Source organism: Lynx rufus, unplaced genomic scaffold, assembly GCF_022079265.1.
Source record: "Lynx rufus isolate CCGP_SWC_20201006 ecotype Redwood Valley unplaced genomic scaffold, mLynRuf1.p SCAF_1, whole genome shotgun sequence".
NCBI lineage: Eukaryota > Metazoa > Chordata > Mammalia > Carnivora > Felidae > Lynx > Lynx rufus.
The window spans coordinates 232,654,680-232,680,961 of NW_025814823.1; the positions used below are offsets into that span (position 1 = coordinate 232,654,680).

The 26,282-nt window shown below is 46.2% G+C and overlaps 1 protein-coding gene across 1 annotated transcript in view; it reads left to right on the plus strand.

Annotated features, from left to right (window-relative positions):
- The window catches only part of SEMA5A (semaphorin 5A), a 305,585-nt gene that overhangs the window by 140,419 nt on the left and 138,884 nt on the right, over positions 1 to 26,282 (plus strand). Inside the window, exons 5-8 of the mRNA XM_047074421.1 lie at positions 1,942 to 2,040; positions 3,476 to 3,689; positions 21,222 to 21,507; positions 24,539 to 24,674. Of these exons, the coding sequence (XP_046930377.1) occupies positions 1,942 to 2,040; positions 3,476 to 3,689; positions 21,222 to 21,507; positions 24,539 to 24,674 (735 nt within the window). The remainder of the gene's footprint in view (positions 1 to 1,941; positions 2,041 to 3,475; positions 3,690 to 21,221; positions 21,508 to 24,538; positions 24,675 to 26,282) is intronic.

A 26,282-nucleotide genomic window follows, 5' to 3' on the forward strand; every position in this document is an offset into this window, starting at 1 on the left:
CATGTGACTCTTTGGAGTCTTGTTTTGTTCTTTCCCTTTAGAACTCTCTGCCCTTTCCTTGGTCATAAAAACAAAACAGAACAGAACAGAACAAGCCTCTTCCCCGTCTGACATACCTTTCTCAGTTACCCAATTTACTGCCTCCTGTTTATACTCCTTGATTCTTCTGATACTCAACTTAGGTCTTTCACTATTTTTTTTTTCCCCTCAAGGGGTGTCCGGATTAGCAGCTGGTGATCATTTGCTACCACTGCTAGTAATGGTCTTAGGAGAGTTACCTACCCTTGACATTTCACTTTACATTTAGAGAGGAGATCCCAAAACTTAGCTCTTTTCAATGTCATGGTGACCAGGCCAACAAGCAGACTGAGTTATGGCAAATCAACACCCCGTGGAGACTGGGGTTCCGTTTGATCGGAGAGGGCATTGCTGTGCCAACAAACGCAGGGCTTCTTACGTGGGGCAGCGCGTGATTCAAACCGTCCTGGATCGCGCAGCATCTGCTCTGTCCACCCGGTTGGTTCCTCACCACGTCCTGTTGGTTCACTGCATCCTGGCTTTGCACCTTCACACTTCCGCCCGGTCCAGGCCCTGAATGACCGGACACCCAATTAAGGAAGCGGTTTCCTGGCCTGCCTCCCGAACGGTAGTCCCCCTATCTCGCGTTTAGCTTCCACATTGATTCCTGAGTGGTCCTTCAACCGCAGACGTTGGGTCAAGGTCAGACTGCAAGCAGTGCCAGCTCACGAGGCGTCCCTTCACCTTCCGGGTAAAATCCACATTCATGAGGCACAACTGGCCCGTGTCTGGCTCCCCAGATTGTGTGTTACCTCTTCCATCTGCAGTGGAAGTGCCACACTTTGTCTAGCCACGGCGCCTGGCCACGGTCCCCTCCCACTGCCTGGAGTGTCTTTTTTTCCCCCTTAGGTCAGCAAAATCCTCCAAGTGTCGGATGGCGCTTCCTCCAGGAAGCCTCACTGAATTCTATTCTTCCTTTAAAACTTACATTAGATGTCACCTCCCTTGGGGAGGCTTCCTACGTTTCTTCCCTTCCCCTCCCCTCTGCAGGTAGTAACATATTGTTCTATGGATAGCTCTATATTAGTTGTTATGGCCCTGTATGTTCATTTTGTGCTAAGTGCTTAGATTGTGACCTCTGGCACATGTCTGCCAGAGGGCATCTAATCAGTAAATGCTTGCTGAATGAATGAAGGGCTTTGTAGCTCAGAAGTGCATGCACTATTATGACCGCGCCCGGGATTTTCTATGCATGTTTTGCAAGCACGAAACATATTCAGCTCCCGGTCGACACCCAGTGTGGGGTTTCTGCTGGGCAGCCTTTCCTTCTTAGTTACATTTTTACTTTTGCATAAAGAATCAAAACTATTTACAGATTCTCACCGTGTATGTAACAACGGTTTGAAAACTTGATGTAAAACTTGTTGCAATTTGTATCCAGAGTTTCACATGTGACCCTTCCCTTTGGAGAAGCATTTGTAACATTTTTTTTTTTTTTCAAAGTTCTGGAGAAGTTTTCTAGGACACTGTTTCATGAGCAGTGTCTCATAGCTTCCTTTTATTTATTCTCCTAACACATGTCAAAGGTGATTTAAGGTTTGCAGTGTTAACAGGTACAATTCGAAATGAAACCACATTCATCAGAAGACACACGGTTTGAGCTTTTAATTGAATGTATATTTATCTTCATAAATGTCTTCTATTGAACAAGTAGTATGCAGGTAACGAAGGTCAGATTATTTAGCAGTTTTGTTGTCATTTTTTGGTCAATATCTAAAAGGTTTTTTGTTTGTTTTCTTTTTCTCTTTAGTGGTTAATTATCATTTAATTTGTTAGCCGATCATAATATATTCAGATTAACCATTCCTTTCGTGTTCAGAACTTGTTAACATGTTTCTTGTGATTTTTTTTTTTTCTTCTCAGGAGGAATGTCAGAACTACATCCGGGTGCTTTTGGTGGGTGGCGACCGGTTATTTACCTGTGGGACCAATGCTTTCACGCCTGTCTGCACCAACCGCTCGGTAGGTGTTCATTTTGAGCGTTGACAGAATTTAATACTGGGAAAATCCAAACATTCTGTTAAAACTGTAGTTTTACATGTATGTCTATTCCCTAAGGAGTCATTTTTTAATTAAAAAATATATTTTTCGAACTCAATGTTCAATGTATTGATTTATTACTAATCACATCATCTATTATATAAAGAGCTGAACATAACTATAACTTGTTTAATTAAATTTAAATATGTTTCTAAACTGCTTCTATCAGCTATATATCCCCACCAGTGATCCTGAACACAAATCCTCAACATGTTCTTCATTTATCTTGATTTATTATAGAGATACTGCTAAGTATATAAAAGGGCCTTAAAATCATAATCCAAAGGAAGAAAATAGAATTTACAAGTTGGATGAGAGCAACGTCAAAAAACATTAAAACAAGCAAACAAACGAATGAAGCCCTAGGCAAAGTGAAGTTCCAACCTGTCCTTTTCCTTTTTCTTTCAACCTGTCCTGTGACAGAGGAATTTCCAGCACCCGTGTCTTACACCTGTAGGTCAGAGCACATGGGCAGTCTTCCTAGTTGGAGATACTGGTCTGGTGTTCCACAGGGAGCATAATGAAGAATTACCATGATGTTAATTTCCTGGTCACACAACTCCTCTCAAAGCCTGAATTTATTCATCTGCAGTATTTCCAAGCTAGCATTCAGTTATTGGAAATATAGGGAGGACGACAAGGAGGATCACAGAGGGAGCCCCCAGTATCACACCCCGTTCTAAACGCTTTACACCTACTCGGTTATGGAACTCTGACATCTACCCCATGTGGTGGTTGTCCTTTGGTCCCTGTTGTCCTAGGAAATTTTCTCGTTCAATGATTGGTTGGGAATCCAGCATCCGAGAAGCTGGGTTCAGAGCCAATGGCCTGCAAGACACAGAGTTGTCTGTCCGAAAACTGACATAGTAGAGTCTTGGAAATTGGGGCTATGGGGTACAAAATAGCACGCACCCTTACCTGTGAGCACAGTTTGGGGCTATTCATAACGTTTGAATTCACTTATAGTGATACATTTGTGCTTAATCTTTATTGTGGTTTCTATTTATATAAATACTGAAATTTGCTTCATTAAAGTGGAAAGATCTGCAGTGCCCATGCATTATAAACAGAACCCACACACAGAAGTCTTAACTTGGTATTTGTGAATTCAGTGGCACCCTGTCCAGCCAGTCTGAGGGGACAGTGAGGGAGATGACGGGTGGATTCTCTGTCCACGTCCTCCGCCGGATGTTGCCATCAGCACGGGAGTGCGAACATTTGTCATGTCTTACCCTGAGCCCCAGAGAGTTTGTTGCACCATGCCTTATTTGCAGTTCAGGAGGACCTAATCCATTAACACAGTTAAAGGGCTTTCACGAGCGATAATTGGTTTCCTCTGTCTTGCCCTTGCCCGTAGTTGAGCAACCTGACCGAGATCCATGATCAGATCAGTGGCATGGCCCGCTGTCCCTACAGTCCCCAGCACAATTCCACGGCTCTTCTCACGGCCGGCGGGGAGCTCTACGCTGCAACAGCCATGGACTTTCCCGGACGGGATCCTGCCATTTACCGAAGTCTGGGCATCTTACCTCCTCTCCGCACGGCACAGTACAACTCCAAATGGCTTAATGGTGAGTGTTACCGGCACGGCTGATTCCCCACCTCCTTCGCCTGTAATGCCTGGTTACTTCATGCTTTGAAAGCAAACTCACAGCTTCTGAAGACAAACGATTTCTTCATTTTCTTTTTTAAACGTTTATTTATTTTGAGAGAGAGGAAGCGAGAACGTCAGAGAACGAGGGAGAGGGAGAATGAATCCCGACAGCCTCCATGCGCCGTCAGCACAGAGCGCGACGTGAGGCTCGATCTCATGAACTGTGAGATCATGACCGGAGCCAAAATCAGGAGTCAGTTGCTCAGCTGTCACCCAGGCGCCAGTTTCTTCATTTTCTAAAGAAACCAAATATAACTTGTTTTGTACATCTGTGTGGAAGGGCATTGTATGTGGCTCTGTAGTAGGAGGAGGGAAGAGATACGGTCAACACCGTGGACCAGAATAATGGGGCTAATGGTGACATGACTATTCATGGGCCTTAGGCTGCTTTTTAGGCTATTGTTTGAAGTTCAAGAAATTTGATGTTGTATCAGAGATATCTGTACATCCATATACATTCTTTCTTAACTTATCATAAATGTAAAAAAGGGGAGTTACAAGCATTTTATGGAATTTTCAGACACCGTGTAAGAGAATGCGTTTGGCCACACGTGGCTCCAAAGAGCTTGATCAATGTCAGAAAAAAGGCTGTCAAGTCACACAAATAGAACTTTGGGGTAGGTGTCTTCAGAGTTCCTTCCCTCAGTGGCTCGAGAGTCAGTAAGCACCCCAGCCTCGTCACTGATGTGTCCCTGCCGTCCAGTGTTCCGTGTGGTCCTCGGGCTGGCTCCGCTGGGGGTGGATGGGTAGTCAGCACTCCATTTTCAGGCACTGCATCCAGATATGACGATATCCAGTAGGAGAAGAGGCCGTATTCCTTGTGTCTTGTCTTGTCTTTTCCTTTCCTTTCCTTTCCTTTCCTTTCCTTTCCTTTCCTTTCCTTTCCTTTCCTTTCCTTTCCTTTCTTTTCTTTCTTTTCTTTTCTTTTCTTTTCTTTTCTTTTCTTTTCTTTTCTTTTCTGCAAAACCAGAAACCCCTAGAAGACGCTAGAAGATGTCCTTTCAATCCTGGACTAGAAGAAGTTGGTCACCTCCTCACTAAGCAGAGAGAAGGTGCTACCAACCATCTGAATAGAGGTTGACCTCGTACGATGTCCTCATGTGTGCCAGCTGAAATTCATCCCTCTGTATGTGTGTATGTTCATGTGTCAATGTGACCACACACATACTCACACACACACACACACACACACACACACACACACACACACACAGTGTTAAATGGATAGATCCATGTACCACCACCTGTCATCCCTCTGACAGTTTGTACGAAGACAAAGTTTTGAGCTTACCATTATACTTTTTCTTATTTTGAGCTTTCGAGTTCTATGAAGATTTACTGGCCTTTTGTCAAGTACAAGCAAATTATGGGGACCAGAATTTCCCAACCTCCGCACTATTGACATCTTGGAACAGATCATTCTTTGATGTGTGTGTGGTGGGAGGCTGTCCTCGTTATCAGAAGGTGGTTCTCAGTATCTCTGGCTGATACCCACTAGATGCAGTAGCATTCCCTCCCCCCACCTCATTGTGCCAATAAAAAAAGTTCCAGAACTTTCCAAATCTCTCTTGGCGGGGTGGTGCCTGTGGTTGAGAATCACCGGCTTAGGCTCATTATTTATGTGTATTTATGTGTACATGTGTATACAAACAGGACGCAAGCATTTTGCCAAATAATGTAGTCAAACCAACCATCAATTTGCCTTTAAAGAACCCCCTTGTAGAAAAGAGAACGTCCTCATCAACTTTCTCCAGTAATTTGAATGTGCTTCCAGTAATGTGCTTCCGGAGGGCAACATGAGTTGTTTTCCTAAACTGAAGCCGTAACTAGCTTTTCTTCATTAACATTATTTTTGTTGAACTGGTTTCAGTCCCCTTCAGGCCCTGAAGCTTTCATCTGTGGAGCTTAAAGTTCCTCTTTCTAGTCACTTGTTGATTTTTCTGGCCAAGCAAAGTTTCCAGTGAAAAATCAAAATTACCTGCCCCCAACCAAAGGCACTGTAATTAGAGTTCATTCAAAACAAAGTAAAAAGTAATCAGGAATACCATCTACCGTCTCTCTTTTCTTCCCCCCAAAAGTGACCCCCTGAAGAGTATCCTGGAAACATAATTCAGGTCACGGCACGAGTTACAAACATTGGCTGTTCCTTTGCACGTGACTCAGATACCCACTGGCCGATCAGATGGTCAGATTCTGTCAATGTCTGGGCGGAACCCTTTCTGTCTGAACGTCAGGTGACCTGAGAAGGGCAGCGGGGGACCTAACTGCTTACCATAGTCACTGTGGGCACGCTGTCATTATTTGTCGAACATACTGAGTAATGTTTTGGGTTCCTCAAATGTGCTGCTGTTTATACATGATCTAGTCCAACAACTGCAGCGATGGAAAATAAGTCCGAGGTAAACATGGTAGAACTGTCCCTCAGCCCACCTTCTCATCTTCGTCCCCGGGACACCGAATGGTCTGCTGCCCTCAGCTCCACCCACCCCCACCCAACCGCCAAGGAAGGCCCCCCCTCTCGGGGCGGAGAGCAGAGAGTTCCTGCGTGTTGAGTGTTGCTTCCATCTCCTGTGTCCTGTTGGGGCACTGCCGCCTTCTACTGAACCCCAAGATGTTGTTTCTACTCCTGGTTGACCCTGGTTTTCTGCTCCGACTGACCTTTCATCCAGGATAGATTCTGGCCCTTAACGGCACACAGTTCTGCGTCTGTCCCCACACTGAGCCTGGATATAGGGACATCTGTCCTCACTGGCCTGCCTGGATGCAGGGACATCTGTCCTCACTGGCCTGCCTGGAATCCATACTTTACATCCCGTCTTCTCCTTCCTTCTTGACCAGACACCCTTGTCTCATTTCTTTTCCGCTGTGTTCCAGAGTGATTTTCCTTCTTCATCTGAGATCGTTGCTGTACCTGTTATCCCTTCCTTTTTTCGTTGTTTTTTTGTTTTTTGTTTTTGCTATCGCCTTTGATTTCTTCCTCTCGAGGGAGGACTTCCATCTTTTTATCAAACAAGCTGAAAACAGAGTTAGTGCTGCCATATCAAGAAGGGGTCCTATTTCCGGTTGTGATTTTAGGGACCCGTTCAGTGAGGCTCTTACATTCCTCTCCAGAGTTTTCAGCTGATTGAGAATCAAGGCATGGAGGGGACAAATGGAGATCAGAGGTTTGGATTTACTTGCACGAGTGGTGAGCGGGTGTGCTGGGAAACCCAGAGCTGGTGTGCTCGGTGGAGAATGTACAGACCACGACCTGCCCGCTGAGGAGGCACAAGCCTCTCACGCGGGGTCGGCAGGCAGCTCCCTCCACATCCAAGCTCCCACTTTGGGGCGTGGGAATCCCGGGGCCTTTTGACTGAAGATGCGGTTTCGTGATGCTCACTCACAGAAGTAAAGCAACAGGGCTTATGACTTACACATCTCAGACGGTCACTCCACTAACAGCTACTCACATATGATGATAACCAGAGCTCGCTTCTTTGTTTTAGAGATTCTTCGGTTTGGGCCAACATTTTTGCTTAGAGAGAGAGAAGGGTCTCAGCAGGCGAGGTGTGGAAGATAGATAGTACCTATTAACTATGATCGGCACAATTTTTGTGTTCAGATTCGGTGCTGGGGATCAATTTGTGCCCAGGACCACTTGCCCACACACAGACGGGGCCCTTTCCGTAGTTCAGCTAGTTACTTTATATTGGGAAAACTTGGTGGTCTTCGAAGACTTGGGGAGGGGACCCTTCCTTGCCTCTTCCAGCTCTGGTGGCCCCAGGTATCCCTCGGCTTAGGACCACATCACTCCAGTCTTTGCCTCTGGGTTCACATGGTCTTGTCTCTGTGTATCTTTGCGTCTTCACTTGGCCGCCTTCATGTAAGAACCGGTCATACTGGATTAGGGGCCCCCATACTCCAGTGTGACCTCATCTCAACTAATCCTATCTATCATGACCCTGTTTCCAAGTAAGATCACATTTACAGGTACTGAAGGTGAAGACTTCCAACATTTCTTTTTTGGGGGGAGGGGCGGATCCTATTCAAGCTCTAACGGTGCCCTGATCAGGAAATGCTCAAATGTTGACATCTTAAGCTCCTGCACCTTATTTCTTTTTTTTTTTTTTAATTTTTTTTTTCAACGTTTTTTATTTGTTTTTGGGACAGAGAGAGACAGAGCATGAACGGGGGAGGGGCAGAGAGAGAGGGAGACACAGAATCGGAAACAGGCTCCAGGCTCCGAGCCATCAGCCCAGAGCCTGACGCGGGGCTCGAACTCACGGACCGCGAGATCGTGACCTGGCTGAAGTCGGACGCTTAACCGACTGCGCCACCCAGGCGCCCCTCCTGCACCTTATTTCTGATGGGAGTCCTACCTCTCCGTCTGTGCTAGGGGTGGGTACATCCTCTGCCCGCTCCTTAGTCTCCTTGACTAAGCACACAGTGCTGTCTTTGCTTTACCGAAGGCACAGCTGTTTGTCATCTGTCTCTTCTTTGCGTCCACTTACACCTTCTCTGTCCACGGTGCCTCTCTCCTCCATCCCATGATCTCTGGGGCAGGATTGCCCCCTCCTAGGCAGCATTCTGAAATGGATTGGATCTCGCTTATTCTGAGTCAGAACTATTCCCTCCTAGGACTGTAGTGAAGTCTTAACAGAAACAAGTGCACTGACGCTCCGGTCTAAGCACACAGGCACAAAGGATGTTCTTTAGGATTTCAGGACATGTAGACAGAGCACAACAGGCCAGGGACCTTTGGCCACCCAGCCTCTCAGGAACCTCTGTGCTTCAGGGTTTATCTTCAGCCAGCTGGTGACATTGGGCTGTCCAGGCTCACTTCCTGCCAGGATACAAGGAGCCCTGAGTAAGGACCCACCAAGCCTCGAATGTCCCCAGGGACCTAGCACAAGCACCTGCTATAGTTCCAGCAATTTTCCTTGAGCAAGTTAAGCCCCTTGGATCAAATACCAGAGTTCCAGATACAGTTTCCTATTACACCCCCAACACTGTGAGTGTACCCCAATGAAGGGGTGTCTTAGCTGCACCCCTGCACCTGTGCAACAGGTCCCGGCTGGTGAGACGTTCTCTCAGCAAGGGCTGGCGTGGAGCAGGGGAGCCGGCTGGCTACGGACACTTTCACCCGGTTTGCCTCTTCTCTCTTTCACAACCTGTGTGGTCCGGCTGCACCTGCTCTTTCTGCCCCGACTCCTCCTACTTCCTCCACGTGCACGGTTGGTGTCCTTGAGGGGCAAGTGTGAAGGGTGTGCCTTCCTCACCACGTTCCTTCGCACACGCTACCCATGCAGTCCTCCCTTCCCTTGCCTCCTCCCAGATCCTGGCCCCTCTTAGCTCTAGTTAGAGTTTCGGTTGGACCTCCCATCCCTTCTTGGCATCACGCAGGACTGTGTTGGAGCTCTCGGACATTCTCCTGCCAGAAACCCAGAGAGTCCCATTCCACCTGCAGAGAAGGCCGAAGCCCGACCCGTGGCCTCCCGTTTCCTGTGTCCTCGCTCCTTCCCCCCGCTTGCTCCCTCTGTTTTGGCCTCTTAAATGTTGCAACGTGCCGCTGGCTCTCTGCTCTTTCCCAGAGATCCGCGAAGAGCCGGAGAATAAACATCTCAAGCTTTGCAGTCACCCTTGTCCCCATTGGAGCTTTTCAGTTCTGTCCTCATCGCAGCCATTGCCAGTGCTTACCTGATCACAGGTGGCTGCGTGCTCATAATACTTTATTTGTAGTTAGTGGGTAGGATTGGCCGGAAGACTAGTTTGCTGGCTCCTGTTCTATCTAGAAAGCTCTTTACCCCCCAAGATCCAGCTGGCCAACTGGCTTAGCTCCTTCCAGTCTTTGCTCAGATGGGGTTCTCTATGGGACGTCCCCCGCTCACTTTATTTGAAGTGATGCTCTCTCCCATCTTGCCCGCTTTGTCCCCCTTAACACGCTCAGCTTTTATCCTTAACTCTTATGCCGTTTAGTGCTTGTCTCCTTCCTCCCCTAGAATGGAGGTTCCCCAATGGCTGGGCTAATGTGTTTTGTTCACTGATGTGTCCTGCATGCTTTCAACGGTGCTTGGCACATAGTAAACACCGTAAATTTTTTTTCTTATTTGAGAGCGAGAGAGCAAGGAAGGGGCAGAGGGGGAAAGAGAATCTTAAGCAGGCTTCAGCACAGAGCCTGACGCGGGCTTGATCTCACGACCCACGACTGTGAGATCGTGACCTGAGCCAAAATCAAGAGCCTCAACTGACTGAGCCACCTGGGTGCCCCGACACCCATAAATATTTTTTAAATGAATGAATTCTTGGATGAGTCATTGGCTTCTGTGTCCACCCCTCACCCCCAAGTTTCTGAATTGCTCAAGCGCAGGAATGATATGTGAGCCATCTTTGTGCCCTGGGGTATCTCACTTTGTGCTTGAAACACAGTTGATGCCCTGTTAGTATTTGTTGAATGATTGGGAGAGAAGCGCGTTTCAAAATAGTAGAAATAGGAATGATGTTGTTACCCCATGGGAACATGCCGTACGACTTGTAACCCAGAATTTAAAAAAAAAATAGATTTATATGTTTGAAACTGATTCAGTCCCAAACATTTGAGAAAACTCTTCCTTTGTCTCTCATTTAGACACTCATTTTCAACCATTATTTATTCAGTCAGTTGTCAGAGGCAAAGCGATCAATTGGATGGTGTTCTGGAGGAATTTGAAGCATTGAGTTATGTGTGTGGTAATGAATGTAAGTTTCAACATCAGATTTATCCCCTCATGCCCAAATCTCTCTTAGAACAAATTTATGTGTTTAGAGAAAGACCTTAACAGCTTTGATGCATTAAAATACTAATCGTTAATAACGCTTATTAAATGATTACCGTAAGGAAGGATGGTAAATGTTTAATGGTCAATGACTAAAATAGAGAAGCTGTAAAACTTGCCTTTAAGAAATTGGCAATGAAATTGGGGAAACAGTAAACGTATGAAAAGGGGGAAAATGAAATTTTCAAATTAATAGCATGCCAATTGAGTTTGTGGGTTCCAAGGGAAATATATGCTTTCATATAGAAAAAAAAAAAAAAAACCTTGGTAAGAACTTGGAAAAACTAATTCCTAAATGAGCCTTGGAGCACCTCGGTGACTCAGTAGGCTGAACATCAGACTCTTGAGTTCGTCTCAAGTCATGATCACAGGGTATTGGGATCAAGCCCCAAGTTGGGCTCTTCACTAACAGTGGGGAGCCTGCTTGGAATTTTCTCTCTCTCCCTCTCTCTCTGCCCCTCCCCCACTCCCTCTCTCTCTCTCTCTCTCTCTCTCTCACAAAAGCAAACAAACAAATAAATAAGCCTCAATAACTCAGCATGGACACCTACGTGGACATATCTTATTAGCACTCGGTGACCCTCGCGTTGTCCTTCTCTGGGGGGAGGTGCTTGCCTGTCTGTGGGGTTGCCCGGATGAGATCCGCATTTCCTTCTATTTCTGTGGACTCCAACCATGACCTCATGTGGAAGCAGACAGGCCTGACATCACAGGACTTCCCATCTTAACAATGTCATTTCATAGGAGCTTTTATGTTTTTAGCCAACAAAACACTTTTTGTAACAGCTTTAACTTTTCCTGGTTCGAAATAGTCCTTTAATGATGTTCTTCACCCATTAAATAGACTGTTTGAGGTCCTTAAAATACAATGATTAACCTCCTAATGATTAAGGATAATCTACTTGGAGGGAGAAAATCCCCTCTGTGCCGAACTCGAGGAGAAATTGTTTCTCCTAACCGCGAAGACAGGTGCCTATAGAGGACCTCAGCGCTTTACTCTGGGACCAGATGCCGCGTCTCCGAGAGCCAGGCATGGCCAGGTCAGAGTGACTCTTTTGGGCTCGTCCTGGGGACAGTGAGTTTGCTTTTGGCAGTGTCTCCACAGCAGAGTCCCTGAGGGTGTGAATCATCTGCTCTAGGGGCTCCCTGGATGGACGACATTTGCTTGAGCAGGAAACTCATAAATGGAAGCAGCGTTCACAGAACAAGCCCAAAAAAGACAAGTGGAGCCTAGGGATGAAATACAGTTGTGTAGGAAAAGTAAAGTCTTTTTTTTAATTATTTTTTTAATGTTTATTCATCTTTGAGAGATGGAGACAGAGTGCAAGCGGGGGAGGGGCAGAGAGAAGAAGACACAGATTCAGAGGCAGGCTCCAGGCTCCGAGCTGTCAGCACAGACCCTGACACGGGGCTCGAACTCACGAACCGTGAGATCATGACCCGAGCCCAAGTTGGACGCTTAACCAACTGAGCCCCCCGGGCGTCCCAGTAAAGTCTTTATCAAGGAAAAGAAGCTTAGTAAAGCCAGAACAGAAATCACGATTGTATAGTCAAGAGTCTACCCTCATATTACGCAAGCATCTGGCTAAAGCCTGTCACCTAGCGTGTGACATTGCAGCTGCTAGAGGACGATGAGTAGTGGGCTTAGAGCACACGGGCAGTAGGGTGACGTGTGAGCCAGTGCAATTAGAGCACGCAAGCCGTCAGGTGACATGTGACCCAGCGCGATGAGCTGCCTTTTCTAACTGGTGAGACGTCAGGTCGATTGCCCATCTCATGTGGGGTGCAGGTATATTGGAAATAGTGTGGTGAACACAAAGGGTTGATTATCTTCATGGGGTTACGGCGGCTGTAACTTGTCAGGTAGAAGGGAGACGACGTTGTTGGTATTTTACAGAGGAGCAAGTGGGGGTCAGAGGGACCAGCCCCCCGAACCAGAGCCACGCTGTTGATGTGTCCACGAGCCAGGATTTGAAAACAGACCCACGCCAGAGCTGGCATCCTCTGCCCTCCACATTTAATCCACACCCTAGGAAACACCAACGTCATAACCTGCCTCCGCGTCTCTCCCGATGTCCACATTTTTATGCACACAAGAGGGATAGGAGGACCCAAGGAAGGTTGGGAGGGGTTCCTGATTGCTAAAAACTTAAGAAAGGAGATGAGGTGAATGGGGATTATTAAACTCAAGCAGAAGAGTCTGTGACGTATTTTCAAACAGTCTTTTATGGGCACAAAAGTTTAAGTGACATGAAGGAATCTGTTCTTCTGCGGCTCTTTGAAAGCAGTGTCGTGCTCTGATGGGTCTCTGTGCCGAATGCCGGAAAGTAGGGGAGCGCCGGCTCCCTTCCGTCTTGTGGGGACAGCTCTGTATTTGCCAGTCAGTCATTTGGACTTTCCAGTGTACACATTTCAGAAGAGAATGGATGAACGAACCCTTCTCTCCCCTGCCAAGTTATGTTTTGGCCAAAGGCACCAACTGTATACACTAAGTCATATGGAGACCTGCATTAAACAAAACACAAATCCACACAGAGCAATTCCGTCCCATTATAGAGAATACAATGGGTACAGAAAATGCTAGTGCTTACGTAACCAGGCGGGAAGGTGGTTCACTGTATTGTCTACAGATCATGAGCAGTTTCCTTGCAACAGTCGTGGATCACTCCTGGCGTGATTATAACATCACTCCCTGTCCCTCTCAAAAGTGCTCCCGTTTGACTCATAAGTCATATTGTCATCCTGTTTATAAGATCCCCAGGTCTGTGTATTTCGGCAAATCTGCCTCCATATTATTCTGTTAAACTCTTTGTATGCACTCAGTGGCTTCTCACCTTTTTATAATCCACTGCTACGTATTGGATGGTTGACTCTGTGCTCTGGGTTTCTGCCCTGCCCTGGCCCGTGTCAGCTCAGACAAAGACCACGCCGTCATTCAAGTACACGCGTTCTAACTGCACGCTCTTACAGCCCGGTGTCTTCCTCCAGGGAGCTCTCACTGGTTTTTCTCTTTAAAACTATTTTATTAAGCATTACAATTAAGCATTAAAATGTTTCTAAGATCTTTGTTTTTTATTTAATGTTTATTTTTGAGAGAGAGAGAGAGAGAGAGCTGGGGAGGGGCAGAGAGAGCGAGACAGTGTGAGTGGGGGAAGGACAGAGACAGAGGGAGACACAGAATCCGAAGCAGTCTCCAGGCTCCCAGCTGTCCGCACAGAGCCCGACGCGGGGCTCGAACTCACGAACCGTGAGATCTTGACCTGAGCCAAAGTCGGGCACTTAACCGACTGAGCCACCCGGGCGCCCCAAAGATCTTTAAATTCAAGTTAATATTCCAGTTTTTAAAAATTCTGAAATTTTCATTCACGATTCTTCAGGTAAAGGATCCATTCCTAAGAGAAGCGGACCGCCGCTTTGACTGTAATCAGGAGAAAATGAACTTGGTAGATTGAAACTTGCTGCTTGGAAAGTGTTCAGAAATCCATATTCGCACAGTCAGTCTGAACGAATCGAGCCTAGGAGCGTGTGATGTGGCAGATGCTTCGAGGAGAAGGGCTGCGGAGGCTTGGTGCTTAGAACGGAGTGAAGAACACTCAAGGGTGTCTGTGTCCCTTGGAGCGAGAGCATGGAGACCAGAGCCAGTTAAGGAAGCCCCTGCAGATGTCCAGGGAGAGTTCCGGGAGAGTCCTGGGTGCAGCTGACAGGGGAGGGTTCCAAGAGCATCCTGGGTGCAGATGTCCGGGGAGAGTTCCTCGAGAGTCCTGGGCTGGCGGGCTGCGTGCTCACGGGGAGGGAGCAGATCTTTGGGGAGAGACGGCCCAGGTCCCCGTGCTATTAGCTGCTCTTGTGTGACTCCACAAACCCACAGAAATAACACATTTGCAGCAGGTCATATTCCCCTTGAAGAAAGAAGGAATCAAGTTTGCTGGAACCACGTTTCTAGTTTTAGGCAATGCTTTTCCTCCTGCCAGGTGCTCGGTGACTGAAGGAGCTGGGGATCCGGGGCTCACTTTGCTCTCAGTGACCACCAAGGACACGCTGCCACCACGGGACACACACGGGAGAGTGGGTCATGAACTTCTCTTTCAAACCCCTCGGTGCCTCTCCAGTGGCAGTTGAAATGCAGACTGGGTTTGGGTTTGCTGGGTCGCTGTCCTGGCCCTTCTCCTGTCTCCTGATTCCTTCATCCCAACACTGGTCCATCCCGTTCCTGGCTGTTCTGAGGGTCCTCTCTCAGTGGCTGTCTCTCCAGCTCTTGGCCTGGTGTCCCCTCCCAGCCTGACTTCTGCCTTTTCCCTGGTCCTCTCCTTTCTGACCCTTGAATTCACCCCCATTGTTCTTGTCATCCTTGTGATGACTTGTCGGTCTGTGTTGTTTGTTTCTTCACTCTGTCCCCCAGGGCATGGGCTGTATCTGTCACTTTACCACGTCTACGCACCCAGTGCCCGGCACGGTCCCCCCAGTAGGTGGTATGTGCCTGGTGATGGAGGAGTGCTGGCATTCAAGGCTCTGTCTATAGCACCTCGACGTTTCGTGCCAAATCTGCTGATGGGAACAAAGACCCTGATTTGATATACAGAATGCAAAGCTTGCGATATGTTTACCAATATGTGTGTTAATATTAATTTGTGTATTTTATATGTACATGTATATTTATTATATTTTTTATTTACAGATGCAAATGGTGATCTGTATTTTGATGATTAGCCATTAGGCGCTAGGCAGTGGGCATGCATTGCCTTTGGTTCCCCCAGTGATACATATTGGGCATCGTTAACCACCTTTCTAAAAGGGAGGGAACAGGGTGCTGTTAAATAACTTGGCTAAGTTCACACAGCCAGTAGGTGGAAGTGTTGAGCCATATATACATATGCCTCAATACTATATGTATATACATGTACATGATACACATACACACATACATACACAGACAGACATGTATTATCTGCCCATCTGTATGTCTGTCTTTTACTGGAAATCTTAGGGAAAGCTTTATCACCTCAGTGGCTTTTAAACCACACTGTGCTTAATTTCATTTAATTTTAGTTTAATTATCCATGCTTACTAAATACCTAGATGAAATTAGTTTACTCTGGAACACTCTGCAGCACATTTTCATGTAGCTGTAACAAAGGGAGAGGTGCCTAGTAAGAGAGTGTATGGAATTTAGGAATATATATATGAAAATGGTTTGGGTCGTGACTGACCCCCCAAAATCAGGGAATTAAAAATATCTGGCTCACTATGTCATGTCTAAAGATTGTTTCCACTAACTCCTTTTCTTTTTGTGGAATAGCTTGCTATTTTAAAAACTCGACATGGCTTTATGTTTCCTACATTTTGATCACCTGTAAGCTTAGCATTTGCATGTTTGATAATTCATTATCATTATGTGAGGTTCTACTAAATATAAGTTATTAAGAGGGACATCAAAAGTAAATGATGAAATGATGTAGGCATCGTTTATTGGGATCTTACCACATACCAGTCTCTTTAATCCTTGTGGCGACGTAGGTCTTTTGGGCGCTGAATTGTCATCTAGGATGAAAGAGCATTCCAGATGTCTTTGATCCAGCCCAGGGTTTCAATCTGGGATGGGTAGAGCCACAACCTACATGGGCCCCATGCCCAGGCATTTTCTAGTCTGCCTTGGACAAGTGTATTGCAAGGTGGCCTTTGATTGAGAAAGGATTTATGATAGATTGTGATTCTAGTAACATTTTTGTAGAGTTGGAAAATCAGAATTCCTGTCTTCCACATCCATTCTCGTCAATGTGGACAAATATTTCTTTTTTTTTTTTTTTTTTTTTTTTGAGAGACAGAGATAGGGCATGAGTGGGGGGAGGGGCAGAGAGAGAAGGAGACACAGAATCTGAAGCAGCTGTCGGCATAGAGCTTTACACGGGGCTTGAACTCATGAAACACAAGATCTTGACCTGAGCCGAAGTCGGACGCTTAACTGAATGAGCCACCCAGGTGCCCCAAGAAATATTTCTATATGAAGAAACTGCTAATGATCTGGTCACTCCTGAACATGAGGCACCTCCAGCCTGATGCAGTAGGTGTTGCAATAGAAAGAATATAGAAAGGAAGGATCCATATTGACGTTCAGCATCTGATTTTACATGGTCCAGATCTTCTCGAAAATGTTGAAGCTTTTGTTCTTCTCATTACTCATGTTTATTCTATTATGAATCTCTTCTCTTACCCCTCTCTGCATGGCCACTAATAAGTAAACGTAGAAAATAAAAGTCCTGTTATCACGAACCATATCTCCTCTTGCGACGTGACAGATTTTGTAACATGCTCTGTAATCCGTAACTCAGTATGTTTTCTAAACATGAGAAAGAAACCAGCTTCTCCATGCATAGATTTATGGTAAGCTGACATATACTCATGTCGGTTTTTTTCTGAATTAGCAGCACACCTACTATTCGTGTAGAGCTCTAATGACAGTAAAGAATAAAGGACCGCTCAGATCTCTCTTTCACGCACTCACATTCATTGTAGACAAGAAGGCAGGGCCTGATTTATGACTTGTTCAGTTCACTCAGGAGCGACAGATCACTGGTTTGTGGTGAATTGCATTTTAACAAGAGACAGAACTCAAATAATGGGAGGGAAACAATGTGCATCTTGTTGTAGCGCCTGGTGAGATTCAAACATCCCCTGCCTCCAGATTGATATCTGCAAATGGGAGAGAGACGTGGCTGTCTGTCTAACAACGGTCCCTGCTTTTGTATTGTCTTTGGAGAAGAAGCAGGATGCTGGCCGAGTTTCAAGGGGCTCTGCTTTCCAGGAGACGGGGCTTCCTGATCTGACGGCAGTTCACACGGTCAGGGACCCATCCCCATCCTGAAGGACCACTGCAGGACGGCAGGATGCGTCTCCAAGTGTCACTTAGCTCCTTGACTAAACTGACCCGCAGCCTCTGCTGGGTTAGAGAACACGCTGAACACAAGTTCTTCCCCAGTTTCCTGGCGGGAAATAATGCGTTCGAACATTTCTGTCTAAAATGCGCTCTGTCATCCTATCGCAGAATTGTTTCAGGGTGGTTTGGAGAGACGGGGGAGGTTCTCTGTGGGAAGGGGAGACTGTGGGCCAGTCTGCATGGTGCTACCCAGTCTTCCCCTCCGAGCAGAAATCTGAGCGACGTGGTCCAGTGGGGCAGACTATGAACGTGGCCTCGATGCCCCAACAGGCACTCGCGGGCTCTCTGGGGCGGTGGTGGCGCCATCTGAAATAGCATCTCTGGAGCCGGACAAACGCCTCCCAGCAGGATTCTTGCTTAATAAGCCCTTGGATTGTTGGCTCCTTCCTCCTGCTTTTCCTTCCCTGTGTCATTCCTGATGTCCCTGATAGCTGCAGGGTAAGTTCCATCTGGGCATTTGTCTTTCTGAGAAAACCTGCTCCCCGCTTTGGTTTCTAAAGCATTTTCCAGAACACTAACTTTTATTCTTGAATACGGTTAACGCAGAGTCAATTATTCCCTCGCAGCCCATTGTTTTTGTTTGTTTGTTTGTTTGTTTGTTTCAGTGTAGTGTAATGGTAAGTGCCTACGCTCTGTGGTCAGACTGTCCAGATCCAGGACATAACCCCCCACCCCATGCCCATCGCTAGTTGTGTGAGCTTGGACAGATTACCAAGGAGTAATAACACAGCACCTACCTCTATGGTTTTTGTGAGTTGAATGAGCAGAGGAATATGAAGAACCGAGCATAGAGCCTGGCATGGGAGCCTTAGCATTCTGTAGCTGTTTTTTAAGATTAATAGACTCAACCTTGACTGGAAGAAACCATGAAAGATCACTTTTACCTTTGTCTCTTCTCATTTTCTTGCTCAAGTCTTCCTAGGGACATTTACTCTGGTTTCCATTCTGTTTTGCCCAGTAGCAGGAGTAGGTCTCCGTGAGGGTGTTTTCATAAATCCTGTGGACTTTGCCCAACCTCATCCACATGTGTTAGTAACTGTGGCCCTAGACTGGACACATCCGGTCCTCCACCTTCTTTCTTTGTTTTCTCCATTTTATTTATCTTTTAAGTTTATTTATTTATTTATTTTGAGAAAGAGAGAGAGAGAGAGAGAGGAAGCATGAGCAGGGAAGAGGCAGAGAGAGAGGGAGAGAGAGAATCCCAAGCAGGCTCCGTACCGTCAGCGCAAAGCCCGAGGCAGGGCTTGAACTCATGAGCCGTGAGATCATGACCTGAGCCGAAACCAAGAGTCAGACGCTTAACTGACTGAGCCACCGAGGCGCCCCTGTTTTCTCCATTTTAGATAAGCTTTGTGGTCCTTGTTGTTGATGATGATGATCGGGACGATGTTTTTTTTTTGTTTTGTTTTTAGTACAACGATCAAACTGTATCACCTGGTTGGAGTGCCTGGGTGCAGGACGTGTTCTGAAACGATTTAGTCTTCCCTTTCGAATTAAACATATAGGTGAATGTTTTCTTCAGAAACCAAATACAGTTTGGCAGTTGTTCCATATCTTTGCTTTTGGGGTCTCCTTCAATGAGTAATTCTCTTTTGGAGGCTCGGTGAACACAGATTCAAAAAGCTCCCCAATATTTGGCTGTGTGTTCCCAGAACACCGGTCAGAGATGTGTATCCTCCTGCTTTGTGAGCATCTCTCTCCGGTATTAAAGCATACCGTACAGACAATATAACTGAGTTCCATCTCCCACATTGTAATGCAGTCCAGTTTTCTTTCTATCCATTTCAGGTTAAAGCAGCTGTAACATAATAGCATGTTTGGCAGTTTATAAATGAAAATCAGTTCTTTTTGAGTTCTTTATTACTTCATGTGCTTAAATGACTTAATAATATCATGGACTGGGGAGGAGGACACGTTGCATGTACAACTTATACAACTTAAAGAATATTGTTACAGCTCTACAATGGAAAGTTGAATTAAAGTGAGACATTCGGGGGTGATATCCAATATATGTGTTACTTGAAAACTGGCGACAGCTTTCTGGACAGGATGGTAGTGTAGTCAGTGCCACCTCTCAATCAGTGTCCGCATTTCACATTGGAGGTGGGCCTGCTGTGTGTCTCACTGTTACTAGTAATGGGTTGTCTTGTGGCCAAACATACTTTAGTCGTCGTGCCAGTAACATGTCTGCTGGAACAATCTAATTGGATCTGGCAAAGTCCAAGGCCAGTTGAATTGCCCCCTCCCCAAACTAATTGTCCCTGAAATATGTCCCCGTGGATACAGTTGTTTTGTGTATCTTTCCATTTATTTTGAACGCAAAGGTTTATCGCCATATTATCTTAATGGCCCTATAAAATTGAGACCCTGGCTAATTGAATTGTAAGCTCCTAGCAATAGAGGAAAGAGTAAGAACCGAGGAGGGCACCTTTTGGGATGAGCACTGGGTGTTGTATGGAAACCAATTTGACAATAAATTTCATATATTGAAAAAAAAAAAGAGTAAGAATCAAACTTGATTATTAGAATTTGTATAAAGATAAATGTTAAGGTGTGTCCGTGTCTGAAAGGGTATCATTTCTATCATCAATGGGCTCAAACCAGAAGCTTTGAACATAACACTATGAAGGGTAGATATGAAATTCAGTTGACAAACTATAGGACTCTTAAACTCTTCATGAGCTTGGCGATGGAGTAAAGGTTTTGCCATAATTTTGTCCTTTCTGAATCCCTATTTTTAAGCTAATTATGAGACCAGGAAGCTGGAAGGCAGTGACCCCATCTCAACACACTCCGCTCTTCTATATGGATTCTCCAGCAACCCAGAAATGAGAAAATCAGAGTCGATTCTCACAGTTACATGGTCACCATAGTAACTGGAATTGCTAAAGCTAATTCAGGACACTAAGCTGATAGTTTCAGTTTTTATTTCAGTTTTCACAAATGAAAACCATCTTAAAGTTCTCGCTAAAAAAGCACATAAGTTATGTCGGTCATACTCCCGTGTACGAGTACGATCAAAGAATTTTGTTGTCTTGTACACAAACAGGGTACCATGGTGCTCCTATGTTCTGAATCGCATTGCGTATTTTTCATCTCATTTTCTCCCACTCTTTCTTTTTTTGTACATTTATTTATTTATTTTTGAGAGAAAGAGAGAAAGCGCACAAGCAGGGGAGGGGCAGAGAGACAGAGGGAGACACAGAGTCCAAAGCAGGCTCCAGGCTCTGAGTCTACTGTTCTTTGACCTTTGAGGTTGTCAGTGCAGAGCCCGACATGGGACAAAAAGCCAGGAACTGTGAGATCATAACCCGAGCCAAAGTCAGACAGACGCTCAACCTACTGAGCCACCCAAGCGCCCCCATCCCACTCTTTCTGAAGAGCATGTCACGATATACAAATAAACGAGTATATGTTGCTTTAAAAGTCTATTGCAAAAGTTGCCGCCCAGTTTTGATGGCATTAGCGTCCTGTGACTGGGTGCTGTGTTAACTCAGGATGCTTATGTGTGGAATCGTGCGGGCGATTCCTTGCCACTTAGGACTTGTGTACAGTGTTCTGTCCTTAGCACAGGTCACCGAGCTGCTCATGGGGCTCTCGTTCGTCCCTTAGGAGCCAGGCATTGTCTGCACAAAAGCATGTGTCCTTGGAAAAAACACCGAGGAGGTAAGACATACAGAGATACCATATGAATGATCATGCTTTTCTTCTTCCCTCTTGTCTCCAGAACCAAACTTCGTGTCATCTTACGACATCGGAAATTTCACCTACTTCTTTTTCCGAGAAAACGCCGTGGAGCACGACTGTGGGAAAACCGTGTTCTCCAGAGCTGCCCGGGTCTGCAAGAATGACATCGGGGGGCGGTTCCTACTGGAGGACACCTGGACCACGTTCATGAAGGCTCGCCTGAACTGCTCCCGGCCCGGGGAGGTCCCCTTTTACTACAACGAACTGCAGAGCACTTTCTTCCTGCCCGAGCTGGATCTGATCTATGGCATCTTTACCACCAACGTGTAAGTAACTGGAAGAAAATTCTTTCCCTGCTCCTCTGTCCATGGTGCATGTGTCTGCTGTTCTTTGACCTTTGAGAAGTTGGAAAGTTGCTTTAAAGGAAATCTTTCTTATTTTACTGGGCCAACGGCCAAAGAAATGTTTGAGTATGAATTAAATATTATGCAAATACAGTGTCATTTCTGAGACTTGGTATTCGGGAAATAAAGTGAAGCAAAAAAAGTTTCAATCTGTCCTTAGGTAATTGTAGCATCAAGTTACCGGACTGTAATTTTCTCCTTCCTGATTCACCAATGTGTTCTGGGCACTGTCTGAAATGCTGGTACATATTAGGCGCATTTTTTTTCCATATGCAGTTACGCATTTGGGCACAATGAAGGCAGTGTTTTCTGAGTCTGATCTTTGAGTGGTATATTTCGTGCCCACACCTCCGGTCGTAAGTGAAATGCACGTTGTCACTTTCCCGTAGCTGCATTTTCAACCGTTGTTCTAGGAGACGGCTAACCTGGGCAGGCTTTTCTAAAATGATGACTGTACTTTAAAAATATCCTTGAAAAAAACGATAACATCTTTTTGTTTTTCTTGTGGGAGGTGATACTCCTAGCTCCAGAACTGATAAATTTTGGATAAGGGAAAGCATGTGAAGTTTCCTGATCTTTCGTTCACTCTTACTCTGGTGGAGTTGTAGCATGACCCACATCTATTTCCCATTCTTTGCTGGTGTGCAGTGAAAGATTCGACAGGATCACATCCCGCCCCCAGGGGTGACAGATCCCCTTTTCATACTCAGACTCTGGGCCCCCTTGCAGTGGTAACCGTGGTCCGCAGTGTGGACTCTGCTTCGGACCATCTTTGAGTCTCTATTCTGGCAACTTAACAATGCAGAAAAAATGGAATCAAGGCAGTTTGAAAGTGCTGATAGAGAGTGTGGGATGACCAGCCATTCCAGCTTGTCTGGGATCGTCCCAGCTTCAGCATCTAGACGAGTCCTGCATCCCAGGGAAACCCCGGGGTTCTGGGAGAATCGAGGATGCCTACCCGGGAATTGCTGTAGAACCACTTGATCTGCTCCTTCCTTCCATGTTACTCTTTCCCTCTGTCCTCTCCCCTGCTGAGCTTAAGTGTTAACAGTCACTCGATAATAACATTTACTCCGTGAAGAGTCTTCTTTCTGACATGAAGTTAGAAGAAGGCTGAAATGGACGGCGCCCCACCCACCCCCACCCCACCATGACCACCTTCGTTGTAAATCTGGTTTTCAACCCCAGAGCTTATTTTCCCTCCTTGATACGTTTCTTTTAAAAAATGAATTTATAGTTTCTGAAGCTGATTTGCTTTCCAAAACCCGGTTTAAGAAATCGCGTCGGCTGCGCAAGATGAATGTTCAGTTGCTGACTTGACATCAATTTTACACACAATGGGAGCTGGGCTTACTTAGCTGTTCATTCCCCTGGCTCTGGGCAAAGACAATTTAAAAAGTTATGGAAATACTGCGTCTGGACTGTTCAATGGTCAATTTAGACACTCGCAAAAATAAGTTTCAGACTATTCCAGACGATTTGTTTAGTGTTGCAAGTGTCCATCATATTGGACATCACCCAGTATCTATATCTGTCTATCTATCTATCTATCTATCTATCTATCTATCTATCATCTACTATCTATCATCTATCTATCTATCTATCTATCTATCTATCTATCTATCTATCATCTATCATATACTATCTACCATCTATCTATCCATTTATCTATCTATCTATCTATCTATCTATCTATCTATCCATTTATCTATCTATCTATCATCTATCTATCATCTACTATCTATCTATCCATTTATCTATCTATCTATCTATCATCTATCTATCATCTACTATCTATCTATCTATCTATCTATCTATCTATCTATCATCTATGTGTCTGTCTACTTATCTATCTATCTATCTATCATTTATCTATCTATATTAGAGATAGAATCGCTAGATCTTTCCTTTCTGTCTCGAACACTTACTCTCACCAGGTCTTGGGAAGAACTTTCGGATCCATCCATTTCTAGTTCCACCATACGTGCCACCTCTCTTCCTTCTCATGTCTCAGCCTTGATCTTACCTTCTGGACAGATGACCACATTCTTGACAAGACTTGCTCCAAACCGAAAGAAAATGATGATGGGGGGAAATGGCCTACTTACTACCGCGTGGAGTCGCTGAAGGTTTTACCATCGTGTTCCCGGGTGTCCAAAAATGGTGGCTCACAGACAGCAAAAACCCGAGCCGTGCTCGAAAAAAGCAGATTTCTTTAACCAGACCGTATTTTGCTGTTTCCACAGTTAGCAAAAGGGCGCCAGACTCCTGAGAGCCTCTCATTTACAGCTGTCTCGGCAGAGCCTGAACTCTGATTTAAGGTTTCGAGATTTCCTATGTCAGCGCCATGTCAAATTTTTCTCTCTGACCCTTCGGACTTAAAATGCTTTTCGAATTAAAAAAAAATGTACATAAATGAAGGGTCTCTGACAGGGACTTTTTGCAAAATGCTTTCGGTTGATTATTTTTGAAAGGCTTGCAAACAGACACCGCTCTCTGGGGATCTAACAAAAAGAAGCAGCAGCCACAGTTTGCCCACCGCCGTCTGAAAGAACCAGATGAACAGTTGGGACAAGAGCCACCCGGACCGTTGAGAGGCTCCAGCCCCCGGAGGAGAATGTCTTTTTCCTCCTGTTTTTAAAAGGCCTGGCATACGGCTCTTCACAACCCTCTGTCCTCTTGTTGCGGCTGAGTGAATTAATCCCATCCGGCAGGATTAGAAGTGTCATAACCGCTAAATAGTCTTGTCTCTGCACCCAAGTGTTTGTTCTCCCACAAGGAGACCACAGAGTGACATCAGTCACTGCTTTAGCTTCATCCCTGTGGGGGGGGGGGGGGGACTTAGGACACTGTGATCCTGAGATTCTCCGGAAGGTGCCTGCGCTAGGGGTCCCCGCAGGACTCTGACCTGCCCCCCTTCCTCTCTCTTCCCTCCCCCTCCCCCTCCCCCCAGGAACAGCATCGCTGCCTCGGCCGTGTGTGTCTTCAACCTGAGTGCCGTCTCCCAGGCCTTCAACGGGCCCTTCAAGTACCAGGAGAACTCGCGCTCCGCCTGGCTGCCGTATCCCAACCCCAACCCCAACTTCCAGGTAATTTCAGGGGGGTGGGGAAGGCACTCATTCCTCTTGTGTAGACAGCCTGGGACAGTGTAAAGCTGGGTACATGCACAACGCAGCTGGTGTCTCCCCTGACCCTCACGGACGTGCCCACGCTCAGCCTGGCTCACGGAATATGGCCGAGGCCTTTTGTCCGCTGAGGTGCCCCGGGCCGAAAAGGGGCCTTTTGTCAGCTGGGACGCCGAGGCTGAGCTGAAAAAGGCCAGAATAAAGCAGCAGGCTGGGAAGCCAAGCTTCAATTAGTGCTAATGATGGCGGACCCTGTGTCCCCAGAAGCTCTGATCCCTAATGAATGACGCCGTAGTGAATGGAGCCCAGGGCACAGAGCAGTGGAGACGCACAAACAGAATTAGAGCACTAATTGGTGAACGTGGGGAGATTTCCTGTCGGGGTGAGTGGGACGTGATGGTGCAGCTGGGGGAAGCAGAGCAGGTGGTGGCCATTAGCTCACGAATCACAAAATTGCAGGATGTTGGAGCTATAAGGGGCTCCACGTCATTTTCTCTCATCTTCCGATGTTCGGAAGAAGCTGGGACCAAAAGAAATGTGATTTCCTCATGTCTGGTCCGTCAGCAGGTGTATTAGTCTGCTCAGGCGGCCATCACAAAATCCCACCGACTGGGCGGTGTGAATGACAGACGTATGTTTCGTCACAGTTCTGGAGGCTGGAAGTCCAAGATCAAGGTTCTGGCTGATTCAGTTTCTGGTCAATCGCTTCCTCTCTTAAAAATGGCCACCTTCTGACTGTGTCTCACGTAGCCTTTCCTCAGTGACTGGGGAGAGACCCTAATCCTGTGGGATCAAGGCCCCACCCTTGTGAACCCACTGAACCTTAATTACTCCCTTCCAGGCCCCATCTCCAAAGACAGCCACCTTGAGGGTTGGGGTTCAACATATGCATTTGGGGGAGACACAAACATTCATTCAGACCGCAGCAGCAGGCTTCCCTCGAGGGCCCCCCTTCTGACACGGATGCTCATACGATCATTGTCGTCATCGTGTGTGTAATTTTTAGTACCGCCACGTTCAAGACTCTGTGCTCGTCATGTTGCCCGCTGGCAACGGTGTTGGGATCAATGACAAATTCTCCCACAGACAGAGAGGGGGCCGAGCCAGTGTCCGGCCAAGGACACTGGCTGATGAGTCGCTGAGCTGAGATCTCAACGCCAGTCCTCAGATGCAAAGCCCCACCCTCTTCTGGCTAAAAGACCACTAGTTACCGTAACTAACCCGAGTTAGAACTGGGTTCTGTACCCGGGCGTCCACGTTCTGGTTGGTTGATCATCCCAACACCTAAAACTTTTTGCTTTCGAGAAAACTAGGAGTACAGAAAGGGTTCAATTATTTTATACCTTCCTTGGACTTTGGCAGGGACCGTTCAGTTGTAACTGTTTTGAAAGAATTTTTTTTAATTAAATTTTTGGTAATTTAAGAGCATGGGATTGGGGACAGATGGGTGGTTTTTACAACCTCTTTCCCATTTTGCTGCTTTACTGGGGCATTCTGTTAGCATCTTCTGTCTCTCGTTCTCATCAATAAGATGAGGAAAGTGGGATACGAAGGCACAGGAATATTTTAGGA